Raw genomic sequence first — 21,239 nt, 5'->3', positions numbered from 1 at the left:
TGCCCAGGACAGTGCTGTCGGCATGCCAACTCTTCAGCCTACCAGCTCAGCCACCCTCAACATACCACTGCTGCAAAAGCAAGAGAGATTTACTGTGTACACACTGGAGTAGCTTCAGTTAGGATTTTTGAGTAACTGGGAATTTATGCAGTTAGCAAATACAGTTACTGGAATAACCACAGTTAGGTTTCTCAAGTGTGTGGACTCAACTTAAAACCGAGAGTGGTCAACTAAGAACCAACCTTAACTGTGGCTAGCGCGCCAATGTAATAATGAGTATTAAATGCCATTACAGTGTAGTGCGACATGCAAGACATACACATTGTTCAGTAAGGCTTTTTGTAAGTCTGCAAACGTGCCCTGTTTTTTCTCTATGGTTTCTTGCCACTTTGGAGTCAGTCTGAAAAATAATGTGCGTGAAAGGCATCCCCAGTGAACACAACAGCCTTTGAGCTGACCTGCTTGGCAAGCTCCGTGTAGGTGTGCTTCTCGTGGGGCTCAAGGCTGGCCCACCACTCGCCCAGGATTTTGGTGATGGCGCGGTTCTCGAGGTGCGGGTAGCGCTCACGCACCACGCTGCGGTGCCGCTTGCAGAACAGGAAGAAGGCATTCATGGGCCTGCGCACCCCGGCTCCGCCCGCTCCGCCACACCAGTCCTCCTCCCCCCGGCAGCAACCCTCCTCCTCGCCATCATCCCGCACCACCAGGGCTTCGGCAGAAGAAGGGCCCGCCTGCAAATGGATAAAGAACAAACAATATTGCCACATGCCATCTATGCACATTTTGCACTGGGCGCTACATGCTTAGTGCAGAAACTGATGATAAGAACGCTTTTGTTTGGTGTTGGGTAAGATGATATTGAGCTGTTTCAGTGTTCTTCACCGCTGCCAATATTCAACAGGCAAGCAGTGGTGGAAAAGTCATGTGAAAGCGACGAAAGAAGAGCCATATTCTTCTAGATGACAGTCAAGATCATGCAATAGCGTTTTGTCAGGTCCCATGTGTGAGATTGCTGAAATTTTTCTGTAAAATGTTGCAAATTTCTGCAAGGAACATAAAAGCCCAAAGAAGTTACCTGAGAATTTAAAAAAAAAATCTCATCCTGGTTTTGCTAAATGCATCCCAAGTGGCGTGCTCAACCTTAACATGTTTCCTATATCTAAAGCAAGAACCAACAACACCTGCAACTTTGATCACTTGATCAAAGCCCTTCTTTTTTTTTTTTCAGGACCTAAGCATTCAGAGGCCATTATTCTGCAACAATCACTGCTAGTGGCAGCAATTTATGTGCATACTGATCAGTCAACATTTGCTTCCACCAACTGGATTAGCCAAAGAAATTTGCAGGTGTGAACGCATTCATGTCACACCACTCAAGAGTGACGATAAACCAGGTTGAAATAATCATGTCACACTAAAAAATGCTCATCCCTCTTGTGATGTTTCATGCTGGGTGTTGCAGCATTTATAGCGATGAAGAACATGGCTGTACAATGCATGCATTTGATGTGCAGGGAAAAGGTCAACCGAACACAAATTTGAAATGGCTAGGAGAGTTACCTTTAAAAATGCAATGACACTAGATTTCTTTTGGATGTGCCCAGTGAGGCATTATATTTTCATTTCGAAATTGCGAGGAACTGCAATTAACCGTTTCAGGCACTGATTATTTCTTTTGACTGAAAACATTTTTTCACCGCAATTTTCGCTTCTTCAGAATCATAAAAAGTTTAGAGTTGCAGAACAGATTAAGAAGTTTCCATTCTTTAGTGAGTTTTATCAAGTAGACAGAATGTGGACTGCATGCGAAAACTCGCTACAGGAACATCGAATATGAGAACATCAACTATTTCATGTCTAGGCGGCTTTAAAAGCACCTATCCAGCCACTTAAGAATAATGCCTGGCGCAAAACATTGTGAAAAGCAGTGAAAGGAGTTAACCAGCTACATACAATGACATACTTACACCGAGAAAACACACCTAACCATCTACCTTCCAAATTGTTTCGCTAAAACATTTTGGACATGTTATTCAAGCTTGCAGCACTATTCCAATCAGAAGTATTTCAAGAAGTATGCAACACAATTTAATTATGATTACTTTCATCAATACTCTTGCTGTTGATGCACTATCTTGGTGTACACAATTATGTACACAGTGCCTGAGAGGGTTAAGCCCTGTTTCTGTTCAGTGCTGCCCGTAGTAAATAAAGGCATAGCACTTGAATTTCTTAGCTGACATAAGTGAATGGCATGCTTAGGAATCTCATTTCACTCAAGCTTATCATACAAATTTGCATCGTGGTAGCTCAGGCGAAGAATACAAAGTACAAAGTCAGCTAGTCAGTGAAAAACTTAAGCATAGTCCTCTCTGTAAATTGTGATAAACTCACATAAGGGAGGGCATGCACGGGTTGTCCCCTTGTAAGGACTTCCTTAATATAACGAAGCCAAGCTTGGAGAGCCTACCAATTTAAACTACACAGTTCCCTTGAAGAGTACAGTCGGTGCTCCTTTGAGATAATGAGCTATTTTAAATAGTCAAGAGCCCAGATGGACATTGTGAAATTGGGGTTTAACAGTGCAGCTGTGCTTCCTTGAACTGCACTTCTAGATGGTTAAAAGCACGAAATCTTGTATATGTGTTCAAGCAATGAAGTGTCCATCAATAAGCACTTACAGATGCGGGCTTCACATGCCGTGCAACCACGCTTTAACAAAACATGTATTGGGTTTTTACCAATGCTTTGTGCACATAACAAACTGGGACACGTCCAGCAATTTCCGGAAGTCCCCTGTACACCTGCTGTTAGGTTGCCGACCGTAAGAGACACGGATATGCAGGATGCGATAGGGCGTGGATCACGTGCGGCCTGGAGGCAAGCTGCATTTGCCGTAGTTACGTGTCTGTTGCGTTAATCCCTCGGTCACAGAAACGATGGTAAGCCGCCGCCGCCGCCCAATCAGCAACTCGGCTCGCAATACCCACAGCACCTCAGCCACTTTCAGTCCGCAGCTCAAGAAACATGTCGACGGCGGCGGAACGCCAGGCCTGCCAGCCCGCCCGCCCGGCAGCGGTGCACGGGCTCCATGCCACTATTTCTGTGCACCACAGCGATACGCTGCGCCGTCATCGTCGAGCCAGTCGCGAAAGCGGCGCGCAAACCCCCGGGGTCCGACTGTGCGCACGGTTTCGACACCGTGCACACAGCAGGCGTTTCATCGCCTGCATCCCAGAGTTCATGTACTTAATTTGGCACGCCAGCAGAGGAGGCTAGGCACATTGTGAAAGCGCGCAATGCCGCCGGAGTAACAGCAGCGGCAGCTGGTGCCTCCGCGTCTTGGGTCGCACAGAGGTGCACGGAACTGGAAGTGGGCAAAAGGAAAGGAGAACAGTGCGGGAGGGGGAGAGGCTGCTGCTCGGAGCGAGACGCTGGCTGCCCAGCCGAGCGGAATATCCGGGCGCAGCGGAGACACGGCGCGCGGGGCGCTGCAGCAGCGCCGGAGGTCAACGGCCCGCGCCGCCGCCGTCGGCCAGCCGACCGGTGGGGCCGCTCCATCACGGCGGCGGCCCGCATTCCGCGCTCCCCTCCGCCGAGTCCGGCCACGCGCTGCCGCGATAAGCACCGCGCTCGCCCCCCCCCCCCCCCCCTCCCGCCCACCTCTATGAAAGCCCGGGGCACGCCGCGGCGCGTGCCCAGGGCCTGACCGCTAGGGCATTTGAGCGACCTCCACGGCTTCTTCCAACTCGTGCTGTGAACCCTCTTGACAGAAATCCGCGCGCAGCGTGGCACGCAATATGGCGGCCCCACACTGATTGAAACGGAGGCCTCGTCTTAATCGGACTGCGCACCTGCAAGTGCGCAGGTGCGCTATACTAGGCACTGGGAGTTGCTTTAGAAGTTGACCCAAATTTGGCGAAAGCTATCCGTCCTGCGCACGCTAGTTTTGACGACGCCAAGCACTCTAGCGTACGCCAGCACTTCGCGACCGCTAGTTCTGAAACTGCTCTACCGATGTGCGTCTTTAGAGTGCGTGGACAAAACCCTACAACGCATCTCTGGAACATAATACTGGTACAACCTCGGCATTAACCTGTAGTGAGCAGCAGCATCGTGCGCAGAAGGAATACCGTATATACTCGATTAAGGGCCGCCCTCATGTAGCCGCACCCCCAACTTGGCAGCCCGAAACTCGAAAAAAAAAATTAAATAAAGCCTTTGAAGACTTAAGAACGCGTCGCGACAGCTTGTGCGCATGGGGCTCTCGGATTCTGAGCGCGTGGCATGCGCGGTCGTCGGACATCGTTGTGAAAAGCTGTGACGTCACAGTCATATCTAACGCCATGAAGGGCACCGACGACGACTGCATCCATGAGTGCACTACCGAACCGAATCTGAGCAGCGGTGATAGCGACAGTAGCGAGGACTGTAAACGGGCACAAGCTGTGTGGCGTGCTTGCATCTGGTCACGCAAGCACAACAGCGTTCGCTCTTTTAGCACAAACAGATCACGAATATTACACATCGCCAGAAAACATTAGACCGCTAAGGTCGCCCCTCCTAAAGATTGCGAAAAAAAGAAAGCACGGCTCTTACGCAAATACATACCGTATGTCCCAGCTGCATTGCCCTGTGGAATGTTTCTGGGAACGGCAATCCAATTCACTTAGCCTGTCTACACTAAGTGTCAGCTTGCGGTATGTATGGCTCAATGGCGTGCGTGCGTGTGTGTGTGTGTGTGATTTGGACGACATAGTGTTGGCTTCTTCTATGTGTTGGGTCAGCCGGCTCTTATGTGTAGACTACACTGCTAAACGTTGCAGTTAAAAAAAGAATTACAATCCGGTCTTTCAACCACCTCGCAACTCCTTTTCTTTCTTTTTTCAGCAAGTGTTCTTTCACGGCATTTTCATGGTAATTTTTTTAATCCCCAATAGCAGCTCGGACAAGCCTGATCAGACCGCCTGCCCTCACATCTTCGCTCAGACAGCCCAGACCTCGCCGAGCCGCTCGGGCTCCTGCGCGCCCCCTCGTCCACGGGCGCACGGAATCGGAACGGTCCTAACGACAACTGCTCGGGGCACGCATAAGCACAAGCTTCCGGTTTCCGCGCGACGTACGCCACACGATTCGCCCGGAACAACACAGAAAGCACAAAGCGGAAAGGAACAGACCAACGGCCCTTCTGCCGGCGTGTACTTACATGCCTGGAGAAACCAAAACAATTGCAGGAACGACTCCAGCTAACAACGACGCAGCTGCGCGGACAGAAAAAGAAAGCAGCAGTGCGAGAAACGTGCGCGTGGCGGGCGCTCTTCTCCCAACCGTTTCTGCCGAGTCGACGCGGAGGCACCGTGCCCGCCAGTAGAAGCATGCGCTGGAAACTGCGAACATAAGTCCTCAACGGAAAGTCGCCGACTTACGGACGCAGTTCACCGGTGTACGACATCAGGGGCCATAATCATTAGCTAGCTTTTGAGGAACGCGGAGGTGCGACAAAAGCGGACCTAGCTCACCGTGTGGCACAACGTCACGCATCTGCACGGGGTACGGTCACCGCTACTTCGATAGAGAAATACGGTTGCGGAGACTAAATGGCTACCACGGTGTAAGATATATACTCTTTAGGTGAGGACACTCGCCAGACTCGATCGACCAGATAAAAAGTAGCAAAGGCGCGCGCCGATCGGCCCGGTGACGGCAGCGGATACCTATCGGCAGTACGACGCAACTTCAACGCAGAAAGCTTTTTATTGGTTTAATCTCCCGTTGTTATAGCAACCGGCGGTTCGCGGGAAATCCGAAACGATTGAGTGACGCACCAAAGTAGGTCACCCGGGAGAGGGCATGCACGCATTCCTTGTCGGCGCCCGCTCTTGCCTGCGTTCTAACCGAAGTTGCGTCGTTCCGCCGATAGGTATCCGCTGCCGTCACCGCCCCGATAGACGCGCGCCCTTGCTACTTTATCTGGTCGATCGCATCTAGCAAGCAAGCCGAGAAGTGTCCCCACCTAAAGAGTATACAGGGTGTTTCATTTTAGCTGCACCAAATCTTTAAAAATAGCCTGTGGCAGATAGCACAATTATAATCCTTGATCTAAACTACGCGATGAGGCGGCCATTACTTCCACGAGAAATCAAAACGCCTAATTGAGTAATTAGCATAAATACGCTAATTAACTTTTTAATTTATGATTTTACGGCACATATTTCAATCTACGAATTATAGCCGCTGAGTTCGCAAGGCGTATCTACTTGGAACGAATTCTCAGGACCTAACCAGTTTCGAGATAATAATTTTCAAAGTGTCCGACGAAATGCATGGGCGTTCCAGTTAACTTTGTGCATCAATGCATAAAACAGCGTTTTCCTCAAAAAGTTAACTGGAACGCCCATACATTTCGTCGGACACGTTAAAAATTAATATCTCGAAACTGGTTCAGTCCTGAGAATTCGTTCCAAGCGGATACGCCTTGTGAACTCAGCGGCTATAATTCGTAGATTGAAAGATGTGCCGTAAAATCATTAATTAAAAAGTTAACTAGCGTAATTGTGCTAATTACTCAATTAGGCGTTTTGATTTCTCGTGGAAGTAATGGCCGCCTCATCGAGTAGTTTAGATCAAGGATTATAATTGTGCTATCTGCCACAGGCAATTTAAAAAAATTTGGTGCAGCTAAAATGAAACACCCTGTATATCTTACACCGTGATGGATATACTTAGAAAAGACAAAAAAGTACGCGACTCAGGCGAAAGGAGGTCGATAATTAGTGGCCAGAAAATAAAGGCAGATTTTTCATTTCTGAACTTCCCGTCACGCCTTCCCGTCACGCCTTCCCGTCACGCCTTTCTGAACTTCCAGCCACGCCTTTCGTGACGTGATTCGTGACGTCAGTGCCGACGTGCACTGTATGGCAACTATCGCGCACTTGGGCAGCCTTTTGTCCAAGAAATGTTTCCAGGTTGAGTATTCGCTTGGTTACGAAGCAATGGCAGTCGTTGCCTGTAGATTAACGATTAACTAGCCCCGAGCGGACGCTGTGAAAATCCAAAACACGGACAGACGCTACGGGGATGTCACCGTGGCGTCGCCAGTGGTCTTTCATTTTCGCATCTTTTCGCGCTTATGAAGCTTCCGCTGGCGGTAAGGACCTATACTGAACTAGAATATGTTTGGCGTTCCAGAAGTGTAACCTACCAATCTACCTTAAGTGGCACGAAGCAACCCCACCTGTATCACTGCTTCTCAACCACACAGGCTCTCAAGGACTCACTCCTTGAGCTGTTCATATTTGCAGAGGACCCCGACGAGGAAACATGCATAAAGCACAAAGTACGGCAATAAATCTCAGAACATGCTAGGTCTGCAAATGCAGCGTTGGCATTTTCGGCGTTCTAGAAGAAGAGTGATGATACGAGACAAAAGCGAGGACCTTCAAAGTCATGCTCAAATTATGTCAGCCGAGGTGAGAAGCCCTGTGCGATGTCAAAACCCGTGTCATTTCGCAGATTTGATCTGGATTATGGTAGAGAACACCGTGTTACATAGTTGGAGCCATCGCAAACAAACTCCACCTGAGCTCAAGATACGAAGACGGTCGCGGGAGTGCACCTCGCAGTCTCAAAGTCGGGTCCGCAAGCCAGTCACCATGGTGAACACTACAACATAGTTTTCGCTTGGAAAAATATTGGCAAGTTCGAGGAGCCAATTCGCCTGAACCGACGTGACGACCTCAAGGAAGGGACGACAAATAATCTGTCTCGAAAGCACTTACGCGTCCCCCGACTTCACCATTCAGAGAACAAAGGCAGGCGGTCGCAAATCGTTCGCGTCGCCCGAAAGCGAAAGTTTCTGGAAGCAGTATTCACAAAGCAGCGCTTAAGCGTAAAATCATACGCGGGTCAATCGTCACAGCTAAAATGTTACCGAAAGCTGTCAGCACAATAAGAAACTGTCCGAGCGAAGAAGGAGCTTCGCGAATTCGGCGCCCACTCTTTTCCGAAAGCCAAACTGCGTCCACGACCGAGCTGTCCAAGCGACGAAGCGCGCAAGCTAAAACCCACGCTGTTGCTTATCACAAATACCAGGAGGCCACATTTGCAATCGATCACTTTCGAGGATATATCATTTATAGTGCGCGCTGGGTGACTAACCACCGTATTTTGGAACGTATACCTCTATTCGAAACTCCACTCAAGAAAGTGGATTACAGCGCCGCCCTTAGAATTAAGTGGTAACTCCACTTTAAAGGGACACTAAAAGTCAACTAATTGAGTTTGAACTGATTGAGTATACATTAAAGACTGTGCATTAATTTTATTAAAAAAAAGAGTGAAGGCCTGTTTTTAAAAGGACAAAATGAAGGCCAAATTACAGAGGATCGGTATTGAAAAGGAGTGGTTTATTCAGCTGACGGAAATCGCTAAAGATGGAACATAAGACGGCAATGGAAAACTATAGAAGAGAAGATTATAAGAGATCAAGGAGGATGAGTTCTACGATAATTCGAAAGCAATAGCATTGTGTTTCTTGTTCTTTTTTTTTTTTTTTTTTGAGGCTAAGGCAGGCTAGGAACCCGAAATTTTAAAAAGCAGATTTACCCAAGTTGACCTGCGCGTAGCATGCAGGAATACTACAGAGACATGTTTACGCATATCTTACTAGAATGTCAGAGTATACATCAAGAAATACGTAAAAAAAATGTGGTCAGTCCCCACGAAGCCCTGCACAGGGTTTAAAAGACAGTAGTGTGTGGGTAAACACTGGCGCAACGAACATTAGCCAGAGTCCTTTGGAATATTACCCGCCGCGGTAGCTTAGCGGCTTTAGTTGCGGTGCTAAGCACGAAGTCGCGGGATCAAATCCCGACCGCGACGGCCGCATTTCGATGGGGGCGAAATGAAAAAACGACGCCCGTGTCCCTTGCATTGGGGGCACGTTAAAGATCTACTGGGACATTATTCCGGAGTCCCTCACTACGGCGTGCCTCATAATCAAATCGTGGTTCTGGCACGTAAAACTCCAGAATTCTTTGGAATATTGGTGGCGCTAAACTTTCTAAACAAATAAAAAGGAAAGAAGAACCACATGGTACACGGCCGCAGGATGTTGTAACTGTGATCTTATGCAGACAGCAAGGAGTGATCATTGAAGCAGATATAAAAACATTAAATTTGCATATAAACGTATTTCACATGCTGCAGTGTGGTAGCACATGCCACCGTCCCGTTTCAAATAAAAATTCCCTTATCTACGTCATGAAGTCAAGGAAGAGCTTCGAATAGAGAGGTCCGTTTGTGAACACGGGGGCCTACGTGCTGGCCGCTCCAGTGGAAGTATTTCCGAAAATGATGATGGACCGAGAATGCAGTCTCAGTCTGTCGAGAGCAAATGAAGAGACACAAAGAAGGTTAATAAGTGAAAACAAACCGTCACGGAATACGGGACTCAAGCTGGTGGCCTATACTGTGGCATGAAAAACGAAGCTTTCACGGCGTCGCACAATACTATCATTAGGCAGGCCGGCATCTGCCGAAAGTGTTCACGTGAAACGATTAGATAAAGTACTAACGATAAAAAAGCTTGCTAGACAACGCTAGACAAGCAGCTCCCTTCTCTCTTTAGTGTGCTGGTGCCATTGTTTCGACGTCTTTCTGTATATGTGCAACTGCTACACTAGTCTTCACTCGCTGTATTTCTCTATTATCGACTGTCTTCGGACGGAATTTCATTAAGCATGTGTGATAGCACCGACATGCGGTTTCCCAGTTCCTCTGTGAGGTAAAACCAGTCCACGCTGATTTTGCCTCACAAAGAAACGAGACCACTTTCAATTATTTTTTGTTTCGACTAAACTTTCTTAACTAGTTCAGAAGGTGCTGCGTTTCGCTACCCGCTTGCCGCCATTCGTTTCGCACATGGGTAGGCTTCGTGCAGAACGACTTCCCTACAGCATTTACGAGCGATGCAGTGCAGAAGAAGAAAACATGGCTCGTTCTTCGCGAACACGGAACTAACGCTGAACTGGCGTGAACTACTGTTCCCGAAACGCAGGGCGAATTGAATGGATCTTAACATAATAAAATCCGGGGATCCCACAAATATGTGGGAATCTGTTATAAGCGAAGGTTTTTTCGATGTTAACTTAAATGTTTTCACTTCCATGAAGCTCAACACCCCTCGCTAAATGCATGTTCCGGTCCCATTTTGAATTAATTGCCTTCTTCGCTCTCGATCGACTGCTTCTGTGGCGATTTCTTCCATTTTTCTCTGGGCAACTTCAATTTTCGGTTACCTACTTCTTCACCTCTTGCTTCTTGTTCTGCTTGTATATCCAACGACACATACCATTTCTTGGGGAATGGCCAAGAACACATGCTCAGTGCCACATGGCCAGAGGGCCGTGTCGTTGTATAATCGGCAAACAGCGGCAGTCGCAAAGTGGGGAGAAGCAGCGAAGAAAGCTTCGCTGCCGAATGCCTCCAAAACGAGTAAGGAAGGAGAAAACAGTCGCTACCGCGACGCGAGCAGTAAGCGAGCCTTCGCAGCACTACGTCAACAGACGCCATGCATGCTGCTAAGCACCCGCGCAACAACTCGACGTGATCACCGTTACAAGGTTTCCCTAAAAATTCACTAGGAGGCGATGCAGCGCTAGCGTCGACAGGAGTTGCAAGCATGATTGGCGGTTCGGCCAGGATGAAACTTACAAGGATTCGCCTACACTTCGTCTTCTCTACTTGAAACGTACACCTTTGTGTCCTTGCAAATCGATCGTATTCGGGCAAAAATATCGCGTTATACGTTCAACTATTCGCAATAATCATGCACGTGCACAGGCGTATTGCCTTCGCGCATTTGGAAAACTTATTGCTAGTAAATTTAGACCAATAAAACAAGATAAACGAGCGTTTAGAACTATATGCTTATAGGGACCGGCTGCAAAGTGATTACACGTTATACTTTAAGGCATTTTCACGAAACAGGCGTTGTGTTCGCATTTCAATTTACACTGATGGTACTGGCTGTCATTCCCATGGTAGCTGAACGGTCACGATGTCAAGGTTCCCTCGAAAAAATGCTTGGAGTAAATCCTATGGTAACCGCGACGCATTGCAGTGCGCTCTCCGCGACCTCGACGAGAGCGCCCGACCCGACCTTTGACGGTGCACCACGCTGGCTCGGTCGCGGGACGATAAAGGCTTTGGGGAGGTCGACCTTCGCACGCCGTGACGTGCTGGGATGTCTCGTCCGGCGGCATCTCACTTGCTAAGCGCTCGACTCGAGAAGACTGCGCGGCAGGCAGGGTACAACACGCTGTCTTATCGAGCCGTCCGTATACGTTACAGAGTGGGGAAGAAAGAAAAAAAAAAAAAAAAAAGAACAGCCCAGTATCTCGTCCTCCAAGCAAATCCCGCTTCAAGACTTTGTCGCCGTCCTGCTGTGTTCGATAAGTATTCGGGATGAAAAGCAAAAACAAAATGTACGCCGATAAGCTATCGTCAGTGCGTGTTTATCGCCAAGAGAGCAAGATAAGCCGTGAGCAGGCATGCGGAGAGGAGAGACTCCAGGCGCGCCTAATTCCGACTGCAGCGAGCGATTGGCAGCGGCAGCCGGCCACGTCAGCTTCGAAAAGGGAACGAGCTGGCTATTATCGGTGCAGTCCACACATAGGCACTGGGCGCTCAAGCTGCTGCGCCGACGGCAGTGCGCCAGATCACATATACCCTATAGCGAGCGGAGGAATACCTTGTTCCTAGGAGACGCATTCACGATGTCCGCTGGCCATCGCATCTCTCGAGGCAAGCGTTTCCACGCTCTGCGTGCATGTTGTATGTATTGTTTCTCGGTAAAGAGACTCATATACGCTGCACCCCGAAAGAAACCACAGACGCAGCCTAACAAGTTTCGAGAACTTTTCCTGCACCCAAACGGCCCAAACAACAGTAGACACTCTGAACACCATGCCGTACCGGCGCAGATGTTCCGGTGAGAACTTCAGAAAAGTGGAACGATGGCCAAAATTTTATCTCTAGACATCAACCTTTCCCTCCCAAAATGAATATCAGGAGTCTGGAAGGAATAGAGTAAATAACATATTGGAACAATGGGGAAGTGGGTAAGGAAAAGGTAGGTGCGGCTAAGTTCACTTTACCAGTATACAGCGATCTTGCGCGCACTGGCCTTTAACATCGCAAAGGAAACAGCAGCTTGACGGCAGGTAACCATGGACACGGATAGGGAGCCTCCACGCTAAGGCGCACCTAAAGTGCGCGCATATCAAGAGCAGGGCATGAATTCGTTAACTTGGACAATGCCGCCCGATAGCACCGCTTCGGCAGCGCGCATTTGCGTCGCAACATGTACTGCGCTTCCAGCAACACTTGAGGGAGGTCACAGCCCTCGCAGACGTGTCATTCCGTCGCTCCCGACGATTCCTCGCGGTAAGCGAGACACTGACAGTCGGTCCAGCAAGGCCTGTGGTCAGACGCGCAGCAGGACGTGCTTGTTTGCAGAGCTGTACAATGCCGTAAATGTGTTACATCCCTGAGGTAACGTGGTCGCATAGGCGCCGCTATAAAAGCGGCAGGTAACGGACCCGTTTTGCACCAGTGGCACGTACAGGTTCCCAACCGACTTACAGGCTGGTAAATTAAAAAAAGACCACGCTATAATACTTTTCCTCCCTCTTTCTTCTTCTCGCTCAATTTCTGAATGGTTTTGCCCTTGTTTGCTCTATGTGTATTCTTTGCGGCGATGCTATTTTTGACAATCGTGCGCCAACTAGCCGCTCTAGCATGACCTTCTGAGACATGCAGTTGAAATCGATAAACATGACTACACCATTGGCATTCGTATTTGCTAGCCAGCCTATATACAACTCGCTGCTGCACTAGAGTCGTTACAGCATCTGATAACGAGGAGGCATGGAGAGGATGTCTACAATGGTTCAGCAGCGAAGGCGTGGGCTGCGTCCGGAAGCTTGTCAGGAACGAAAGCGCGGTGCGGTCGTGGTCTTGCGGCCCAGAAATATATGCTCTCGGTGTATACGACGGAAGGCGCAGTGGAGTGACTTCCTGGATTTATTTCCACCGCATGGATTATGTGTTTACCGCGCATTAAAATATCAGGACCAGAGGGTCAGAACGGCGCTTCGGCGACGTCGATCGGCAGTCCATGCGCGAGGTTAGCAGAGTTGTATCCATTTTCTTCCTTTGTTTCTTGCTGAAAATGTTGTGTATTCGTGAGAATCACTGCCATGCAATGGACCCTGGCCGTTCGTCAAGCTACTGCGACAGCTTTCTTTTCAGGTGTCCCTTACTTTGTTCTGGAAAACAATATTCGCATGGAATTGAACAGTTCTTTCCGCAGCGTTGCGAAAGTGCTGCACTACAGGGGTAAGTGTTCGAAAGCCTCCACGGCAATACAATTAGTAGAAATAGCGCTGTCCTCTCCATCTTCAATGTTGTGTTCATTCGCCTAGCGCACCTGGTATAGTCGCACGTGCTACAGCTATAACGCTGCCGGAACGATCAAAAGTGTAGGCGTGGCATCGATGGCGGCGGAACAAGCTCCGCGATAAGCAATACGCTTTACATCGATAACGCGAACTGAACGCACCTGGTTCGATATAAGGCGTAACCCACTCTGTACGCGACTTCGTTATTACGGGGTTTCCCTGTTACAAGTTCGCGGAGAAGTGTCCATCGAAGCGGTGTCCAGCGGGCGCCAGAATCGGCGACGCGGAGATTCGATGAAAGCGAGTCATCGCGCCGGGTCAAAAAGAGACAGCTGCTAGCAGTTTTACGAGAGCGCGCGCACGGAATGCCGTACGCAGGTGCGGAACACGTGTTCCGATAGACCCGGGGCGCACCACAGCGAACCCGAAAGGAGAGGAGCAAAAGCGATGGGACTCTCAACGAGAGAAACGTAAGGGAAACGCACATATACGGACGCTATAGAGAGAAAAGACGGGATATACTGAGGGAAGGAGACGGAGCGAGTATGTAAGAGGCGAAGCAACGACTGGGCTTCTGGCACGGCGGCGGCTGCTGCTGTCCGGTAGAACGACCATGAGGGCGCCCATCGATTTTTCGCCGAGCTCGTTTCAGTGAGGAGGATGGGACCGGGCCGGGCAGGCGAGCGGTCGCCCGGTATTTCCCCCGGGGGGCTCTGCGATGGGAGTTCGCTGGCCTCGGCGTCGAAACCCGCTCGCGAGAAATGCGCGACGCCTCTATCTAGTCGCCCCCTCCTCCCCATTTCCGATCTATTCCCTGCCGTTTTCTTTTTATTCCTACGAGGAGTCCGCGTAGAGCAGAGGGCTGGGAGAGGGAGCAGAGCACACGCGTAACTTTTACGGCATTGGAACGAAGCCTGCCTGCCGTCAGTCGTTTCCAGGGCGACGGCGGATGTCGAAGACAAGCGGTGACAAAGGTTTCTCCCTCACTGCCGCGCGATATCCGAAAGGGGCAAACTTCTACCTTGCATCACACACGCACGTACGCGCTGCTCCGCCGACGAAACACAAACGCACATTCCGAACGCGACGCGTTATCGTATACAGTTGCCTTAGCCTGAGTCAGACGAGGCCCCGGCGTGAATCACGGCGGGAATCAGCCAAGGTCCTCCAAAACCGCATTGCTCGAGAAGAGGAACGAGAAGCGGCTAATTTGAACGGTGACCACACGTGGCTTTCCCTCTGATCAATACGTGTGTGCGTGCATTGACATAGCAATCACGCACCATGGCGAAGCCTGCTGATTCACTTTTATAGGAAAGACTGCAGCTACACGAAAAATTTTTGAGGCAGTCGATATCTCACAATCTCATGAAGCGCATTGTAATCGAAAATGAGAGGTAGCAGAGGCACATACTAACAGTTCTCAAAAAATTGTAGCAGGTCATACGCATACAACATCGTGGGATCGAATATGCGCTACATTCGCGCTAAATGCACGCTGCGGCCCGTGCTCGACCCGCGTTTCAGTTCAATACAAGCCCCAACCAAATTAAGACTGCGTTAATTTGAAAATGCATCGCCGTGCTGCTGCTGTACAGCGCATTAAATGAACGGTCGACGCTCAACCCAGAACATGTGACGCCGCAACTGATAGAGAAAAAGGACGACACGTGGCTAAATTTTCGTCACTTTAGCGTACGCCAAAGAGGGTGAAGGCGAGGGTGTGTCTCTTGACCGCATGTCTCTCGACCACCTGCGCGGTCAAGAGACATTCATTAAATTACTTGACATTATCATTCGAATGCCTGGTTACTTCTTATTGTTTCTTCCGACCAAAGGTCGCGGGTTCGAGTGCTTTAGCTGTAGCTACCTTAATTAACTGTGCCTTAATTAACCTCGCCCCAATTAACACCAAAGGTCACGTGTTTGACTTCCACCAAAGGTCATGGGTTCAAGTGATTTAAGTAACTCAATTAATTGTGCCTTAATTACTTCGCTTTAACGCCAAAGGTGGTGGGTTCGACTCCCCCCGAAGGTCGTGGGTTCGAGTGCCTGAATTAACTCTACCTTAAATTAAATTATGGGGTTTTACGTGCCAAAACCAGTTCTGATTATGAGGCACGCCGTAGTGGGGGACTCCGGAAATTTGGACCACCTGGGGTTCTTTAACGTGCACCTAAATCTAAGTACACGGGTGTACCTACCTAAACTCTACCTTAACACGGTGACGACGGTGACCCGCACACGCTCAGAATAGTTGCGTGAGCGTTTGCATATAGGTAAGACACGATGCCGGGGCGGTGTAGTAAGTGAATTACTACACCGAGTCGTCATCGTGTACGATTTCACTTCGACGAAACGGTTTTCGCTCAAGGTCAGCTGAACGATGGAGACATATAAGGCTTTCGCCTTAATGAAGTCCCGACGGCGCTCGTGTCATGCTCAAACATCGGTTACGTGACCGGCGAAAGCCGTCTGCATCGAAAATGTCATTTCTACGGCGGCCAACGTCACTACAAGGCGCCAGCCACATGGAACGTTCTGCCCCGCGCTAAGCCACGCAGCCATGTTGTCTGTTGTCACTATAGTTAGCTCGTCGCCTATATATACCATCCTGGTTGAAACAGCGAATGTGAGAGGAACCGCCGTCGAAGAGAACCTACTCAACAGCTTTCCCGTACATGTCGACAGACGCAAGACACCACACGTATACAGGCGGGGACAAGAGTTTACGGGATCTGCGAGCGCGTGCCAAAGTGCATTATTGCGTCCTCTGACGAAGCAAGCGCCTGAAATCGAGACATGGACTAGCGCGTGCGCTTCCTTTCGTTCTCGTGTACCGGCCACCACGCAATACCAGGCGCTTACTTCATCAGAGGGCACGCCGTTCGCAGATCCCGCAAAAAATTGCCCCCGCCCGTAAAAATGAAAAAAAAAAAAAAGAAAGAACAGTCACAGTTAAACATTCCCAATCTACTCCGGGGGCCCGAGCTCTTTGTTCCGTTCCCCCAATAATGGACGCACGCATCCGCGCAAGTCAACGACGTAGGGCGAGAAGAATTGTGTCAAAACGCAGCTACATGTAGCATTGCGATGATTGGCTGACGACCCCACATGCGCCCTATACAACACATACCACAATGGAAGGCTCCCGATTGATTCTTGTACCCCCGAATTGTGCAGAGTGTATACTCAAACAAGTACGCATGCTACACATTCCGTCATTAACCGTGTACCGCCGCTGGCGCGGACTCGAACCTACGACAGGACACCACAACAGTACAGCCACTGCATCAACAAATCCAAACGACATATAAGCAAGCAAGCAAAGAAATAATAACACTGTCCTTCGTTCAAATCGATCGGGTGCGTCGCGCGTCCACGCGCTACATCGATGACGTAACTGATCCGCTCGCAGATCTCTTTATAACGCGGGGCTCCCCTCCTCGACTATCGCGCGCAATCACCGCGCGAGGGAGGCCTTTTTTTCTTGCGCAGCGCGACCTCGACGCCCGCGCTGACGCAGCGGCCGAGCGCGCGTTGCCGTCCCTCCCTCGCCGCGCAGTGCTGCAGCAGTGTTCGGCGAGCTGGTGGTGCCGGCGCGCGCCCCAACTCTGCCGTGCCGATCCTCCGGGGCGAGTCGACCAAGGCAGATCGATACGCCGGCCTTGACCGAGAAATGGCTCTGCCGACCTTTTCTCCGCGGCTACAAAGCTATACGGCGGCACTCCAGCCCACCCCCACGGCCTCGCCGCTTTGCGTCCCTCCACGAGGACGACGCTGGGTTCGACGTACTTACTACACGAGCGGCGCACGCTGGCGCTCCCGTTGCGACACGGCGCGCGCTCAACGACGACGACGCCGCCGTCGGCGCGATGATTGGAAAAGCGCCGGGCGGGCTTTTGCGGCGCGCAGCCCCCGTCGCGTGCGATCGGATCCCTCGTGGCGCCCGCGCTCGTTTCCGATGCAAATCGGCCACATTGCGGAGCGGTACGTCTCCATTTGCTCAGACTGCCCAATGCCGACTTGTATTCTAACAGATGTCGGTTGTTCGCTCCCATTTTTGATACGCCATGTGTACAGCGATCAAACCCTGCGTGGGCTGGTTCGGTACAGCGGGCAGTTTCAAGAAAAGTTGCGTTTAGGTTGCGCCGAACATGTCCGAAAATGGGGCCGAATTCAAGAAGACTTTCGTGAGTGAGTGCTGCTTGCTATTGGCCAGCCACCCTGGCTAATAATATCTCCAACAGCACGATTTCCATTTTTCGGGCGCGGGGGAGGGGGGGGGGTGGAGGGGGATGAGGAATGGTGATAAAAGTAGTTAGAATTTAGTAGTAGTAGTATAGTAGTAGGTAAGCGGCGTTGATATCGCTAACGGGATAACTACTTCAAAAGATTCTATATGCCCCCGCCCTCCGCTAGCAAAGTACAGTCAACAAAATTAACCAAAGTAAAACGCAGTAGATGCACTAATTCTTCCGTTGTCTTCGTTCTTTCAACCACAGAGGGCATGCGCGTCGACAGACAAGTGCGCGCCCGGCTTCAATTTCATAGCCACGCCTTCCTCGCCCCTCATGGATGACACTCCAATACTCATACCCATAACCGCGCAGCTTGCCAACGACTTGGGCTGAGAAACTTGATTCATCACCGGTGCGGGAATCCCCCCCCCCCCCCCCCCACCGCCCCCTCGTATTTGGACAATAAAAGCCACACACCCCGTATAGCAACGCCACACTGTGTCGAGCAATTTCATTTCTCATATACACATTCTGCTAGTCATTCCAGGGTACCCTGAGGATGCTAAGAAATACAAGTAAGACAACTTCGAATCCGTATTACGAGATTAGAGAGTCTCAGAGTACTACGGCTTCACCATCGCCATTAGATCACGCACTCAGTTAAAGCTTGGTTGCAATCTATCACGATTTTTTTAGCGTTATCGGAGCGCTTTGAAACGACCAGTCGAATGTGCCATACGACGGGGCGGGCACTCCCAATCAAGGACGACGATGAGAGAGCTTCGTCTCAGATGCAGAAGCGCACGCAATCCGTTCGTTCAGACGCAGCAAAGCAACGCCGCTAGGGAGACCCTGCTCAGCGCCGGAGCAACGCGGCGCTCCCAAGACACTCGGGTGGGGAGGAGGCCAGCATAATTCCACCGCACACGTCAACGCTCGGTCGCCGATAACAGAGCGGGGCGGATCGGCCGCTGTCAGGAGGAACAGCGAAGATGAGGAGACCCGTGCAATTACAGCGCGGCCAAGTGGCCTGCGGCTCGCGCAAGCAGCCGCGCAAGTCTGGTAGCTATATAGCCAGCCAGTCAACCGGGCGCGGCCGCTGCCAATTTTCATTAGCGGAACGCGGCACGGCGCGCGCTGGCCGTCGACGGCAACCACCGCCTTCTAACCCAGCCGCAGTCCATTTGGACCCGGCGAAGGCGTGGCCGGTGCCGGCGTATCGATTTGCGTCACGCTCCACCAAAACGACCATCTGTTGTGCCGCAGACGCCCACCAGCCCCCGGACTCTCCGCGCTCACTTGGCGATAACGGCAACGAAAACCGCATAGAGCGCATTCAGTGCGATGCGAGGAGAAACGGTTGAACCGAAGGATATTTCGGACGCGGCGCCGCAGTCCACGGAGTCGCACACTGCCAACTTGCGGGAGCGGCTTGAAAGCAAGCCGCGAAGAGTGCGATTGCACCTTTCTCGTACATGACCCACGTTTTCTTTCGAGCTGTTTCCGATATGGACACACACAAGCTCGACCAGATTTTCGATATCATATATCTCACGCGAGAGCGCCGAAACGAGACAATCGCGTAGGTGTGACCTTCGAAACTTCGTTAAGAGGCGCGTTACGAACAACGGCACCCAAGATGAAAATGCAGGAAAGACTGGAATGTCGACCATTGTGAAAATAGTCGACACCAATTTTGTGTCAACTTTATTCTTGCTCGTTTTGATGCAACCCCAGCAATCGTTCCCTAAACTGTCATGATGACGGTGCCGTCTATTTTTCCTATTTGTCTTACTCTGGAGACCAACCATGCCAAACATTCTCAACATTTGTGACTCAAACATCGACAACTGCGACATCACTCTGGTCGTGTGTTGAGACTGACAAAGCTAAACTACGAGCAGGACGTCAGCGAACAAGGCCATGTTTATGCCTTAGTCAAATTTCTGCATGTCCGGGCCTTGTCGCGTCGCCATTGAACTGTCCTGTATTTTTAGTACACCCTGCTAACTCGGAAGCATTAAAAGCATGGCAGGGGAATGGCACATAACAACGTGACGAAAAGAAAAAAGAAAACACTGAAAGCGGTAAACACTAAACAATATCCAGACGAAAACGACAAAAACAAATATCCTTCACACCCCAATGATGAAAACAGGTAATGGAAAACTGCAGCTTCAGAAATGGTAAATCCTGCATGCTCTTTGCTATTAAGATGTAGATATGTAGATAAACGTAATATAGATGTAAGATATATAGATAGATGCTACCAAGATACACTGTATTACCGCACCGTATGATGGGTCACAGCCAGCTCCTGCAAGATAGCAATGACTCGAACCACGACGACGACAGCATTCCTAAAGCCTGGAGTCTGAACTTCGCAACAATTTTACTGTCAGATATGCCGCCCATACAGCACGCACAGATAATCACTGCAGCACTTTCCACAACGGACTCGGGAGACAGCTACATAGACGACTGAACGTTCGTCTTCGACGTCACAGATCCCTGGAAGCCCCAAAGAGCACCTCAACTTCGCGCCACGACGTCGGTGTCATCGACAGATGCGTGTGCTATAATACAAAGTGAAGCACGCAACTAGTCGATTACTGCGCCATGCAAAATCAAGGCAGCCCAAACTATACACCTGAATAAAAAAAAAAAATGGTCGCAGTTGCACCCGAAAGGCGAATCATCAATTGCGATAGCAAATTAGTAGAGGGCTATATATAAGGAGCAAGGATAGTAGTTTTATCAGCTGTATAAACTTGGACATGCAGCAGCACCAGCAACGCACAAAACTGTTGTCGACGCCGTCGGCGTTTTGCCCGCGTTCGCACAGAACGCGCGCGGCGTTGGTGACTGTTGCTGGTGCCTCTGAGGGCGGCTCGGAGGTTTTCGACGAGATCAGAATGGGACACTCGTCGAGCAGCGTCGGAAATCTTACCCACCTTCTCGCCTCGCAACGTTTTTTATATAAATACACATTTGGTGCCGCAGCTAAACGTCGCCTCCCCTCCGACCCTCCCGTCCCCCCACGGCTTTTCGCGCGACTGAAGAAGTCGCGTTTACTCTCTATATATATGGTGATTGTAAAGGAGGAACGAGACGTTCAATTCTGCAGCTTCAGGGAGCACGGCGCAGAACGCGCGTTTGCTCCCCGACGTGCGTTCGCTCCCCGTGAAAGTGCGCGTCCCTCGCGCCCTTTCACTCGCACATACAGTGTCCGGAGCGCGGCGACGATTGGCGCTGAGCCGTGCTCCCTCAAGGGCTGCAGAAGATAGCGCCAACCTTTCCCTTTCCCTCAAGAACCACTTATCATCATCATCATCGCCGTTGACGTCATGCGGGACATCACGGCGACGGCAGAAATCTGCTTTGGAGTGTCCATATAATTGACGCAACAATCGTGCAACAAAATCGTGCTCAGCATTCCACGAAAAAGAATACGCCAACACACGAGTAACGTACAACGCGGTCGCGCATTTTGGACTGCTGCGCTCCGCCTCGCTAAAAACAAATGACGTGGCAC

General features: G+C 50.4%; 1 protein-coding gene across 4 annotated transcripts in view; it reads right to left on the bottom strand.

The window, feature by feature from the left end:
- The window catches only part of LOC119455667 (mediator of RNA polymerase II transcription subunit 1-like), a 227,269-nt gene that overhangs the window by 31,741 nt on the left and 174,289 nt on the right, over positions 1-21,239 (bottom strand). For 2 of the 4 annotated variants that reach the window (XM_037717086.2, XM_037717087.2), the window contains one exon: positions 459-731. In XM_037717086.2, coding sequence (XP_037573014.1) covers positions 459-731 — 273 coding nt within the window. Of the gene's footprint in view, positions 1-458; positions 732-2,741; positions 3,195-21,239 lie in introns of those variants that run through there. The other 2 variants (XM_049668935.1, XM_049668936.1) reach the window with 2 other exon arrangements.

Source organism: Dermacentor silvarum, chromosome 6, assembly GCF_013339745.2.
Source record: "Dermacentor silvarum isolate Dsil-2018 chromosome 6, BIME_Dsil_1.4, whole genome shotgun sequence".
NCBI lineage: Eukaryota > Metazoa > Arthropoda > Arachnida > Ixodida > Ixodidae > Dermacentor > Dermacentor silvarum.
The sequence above is the reverse complement of the archived record's forward strand: the minus strand, read 5'-3'. Positions and strand labels throughout refer to the sequence as shown.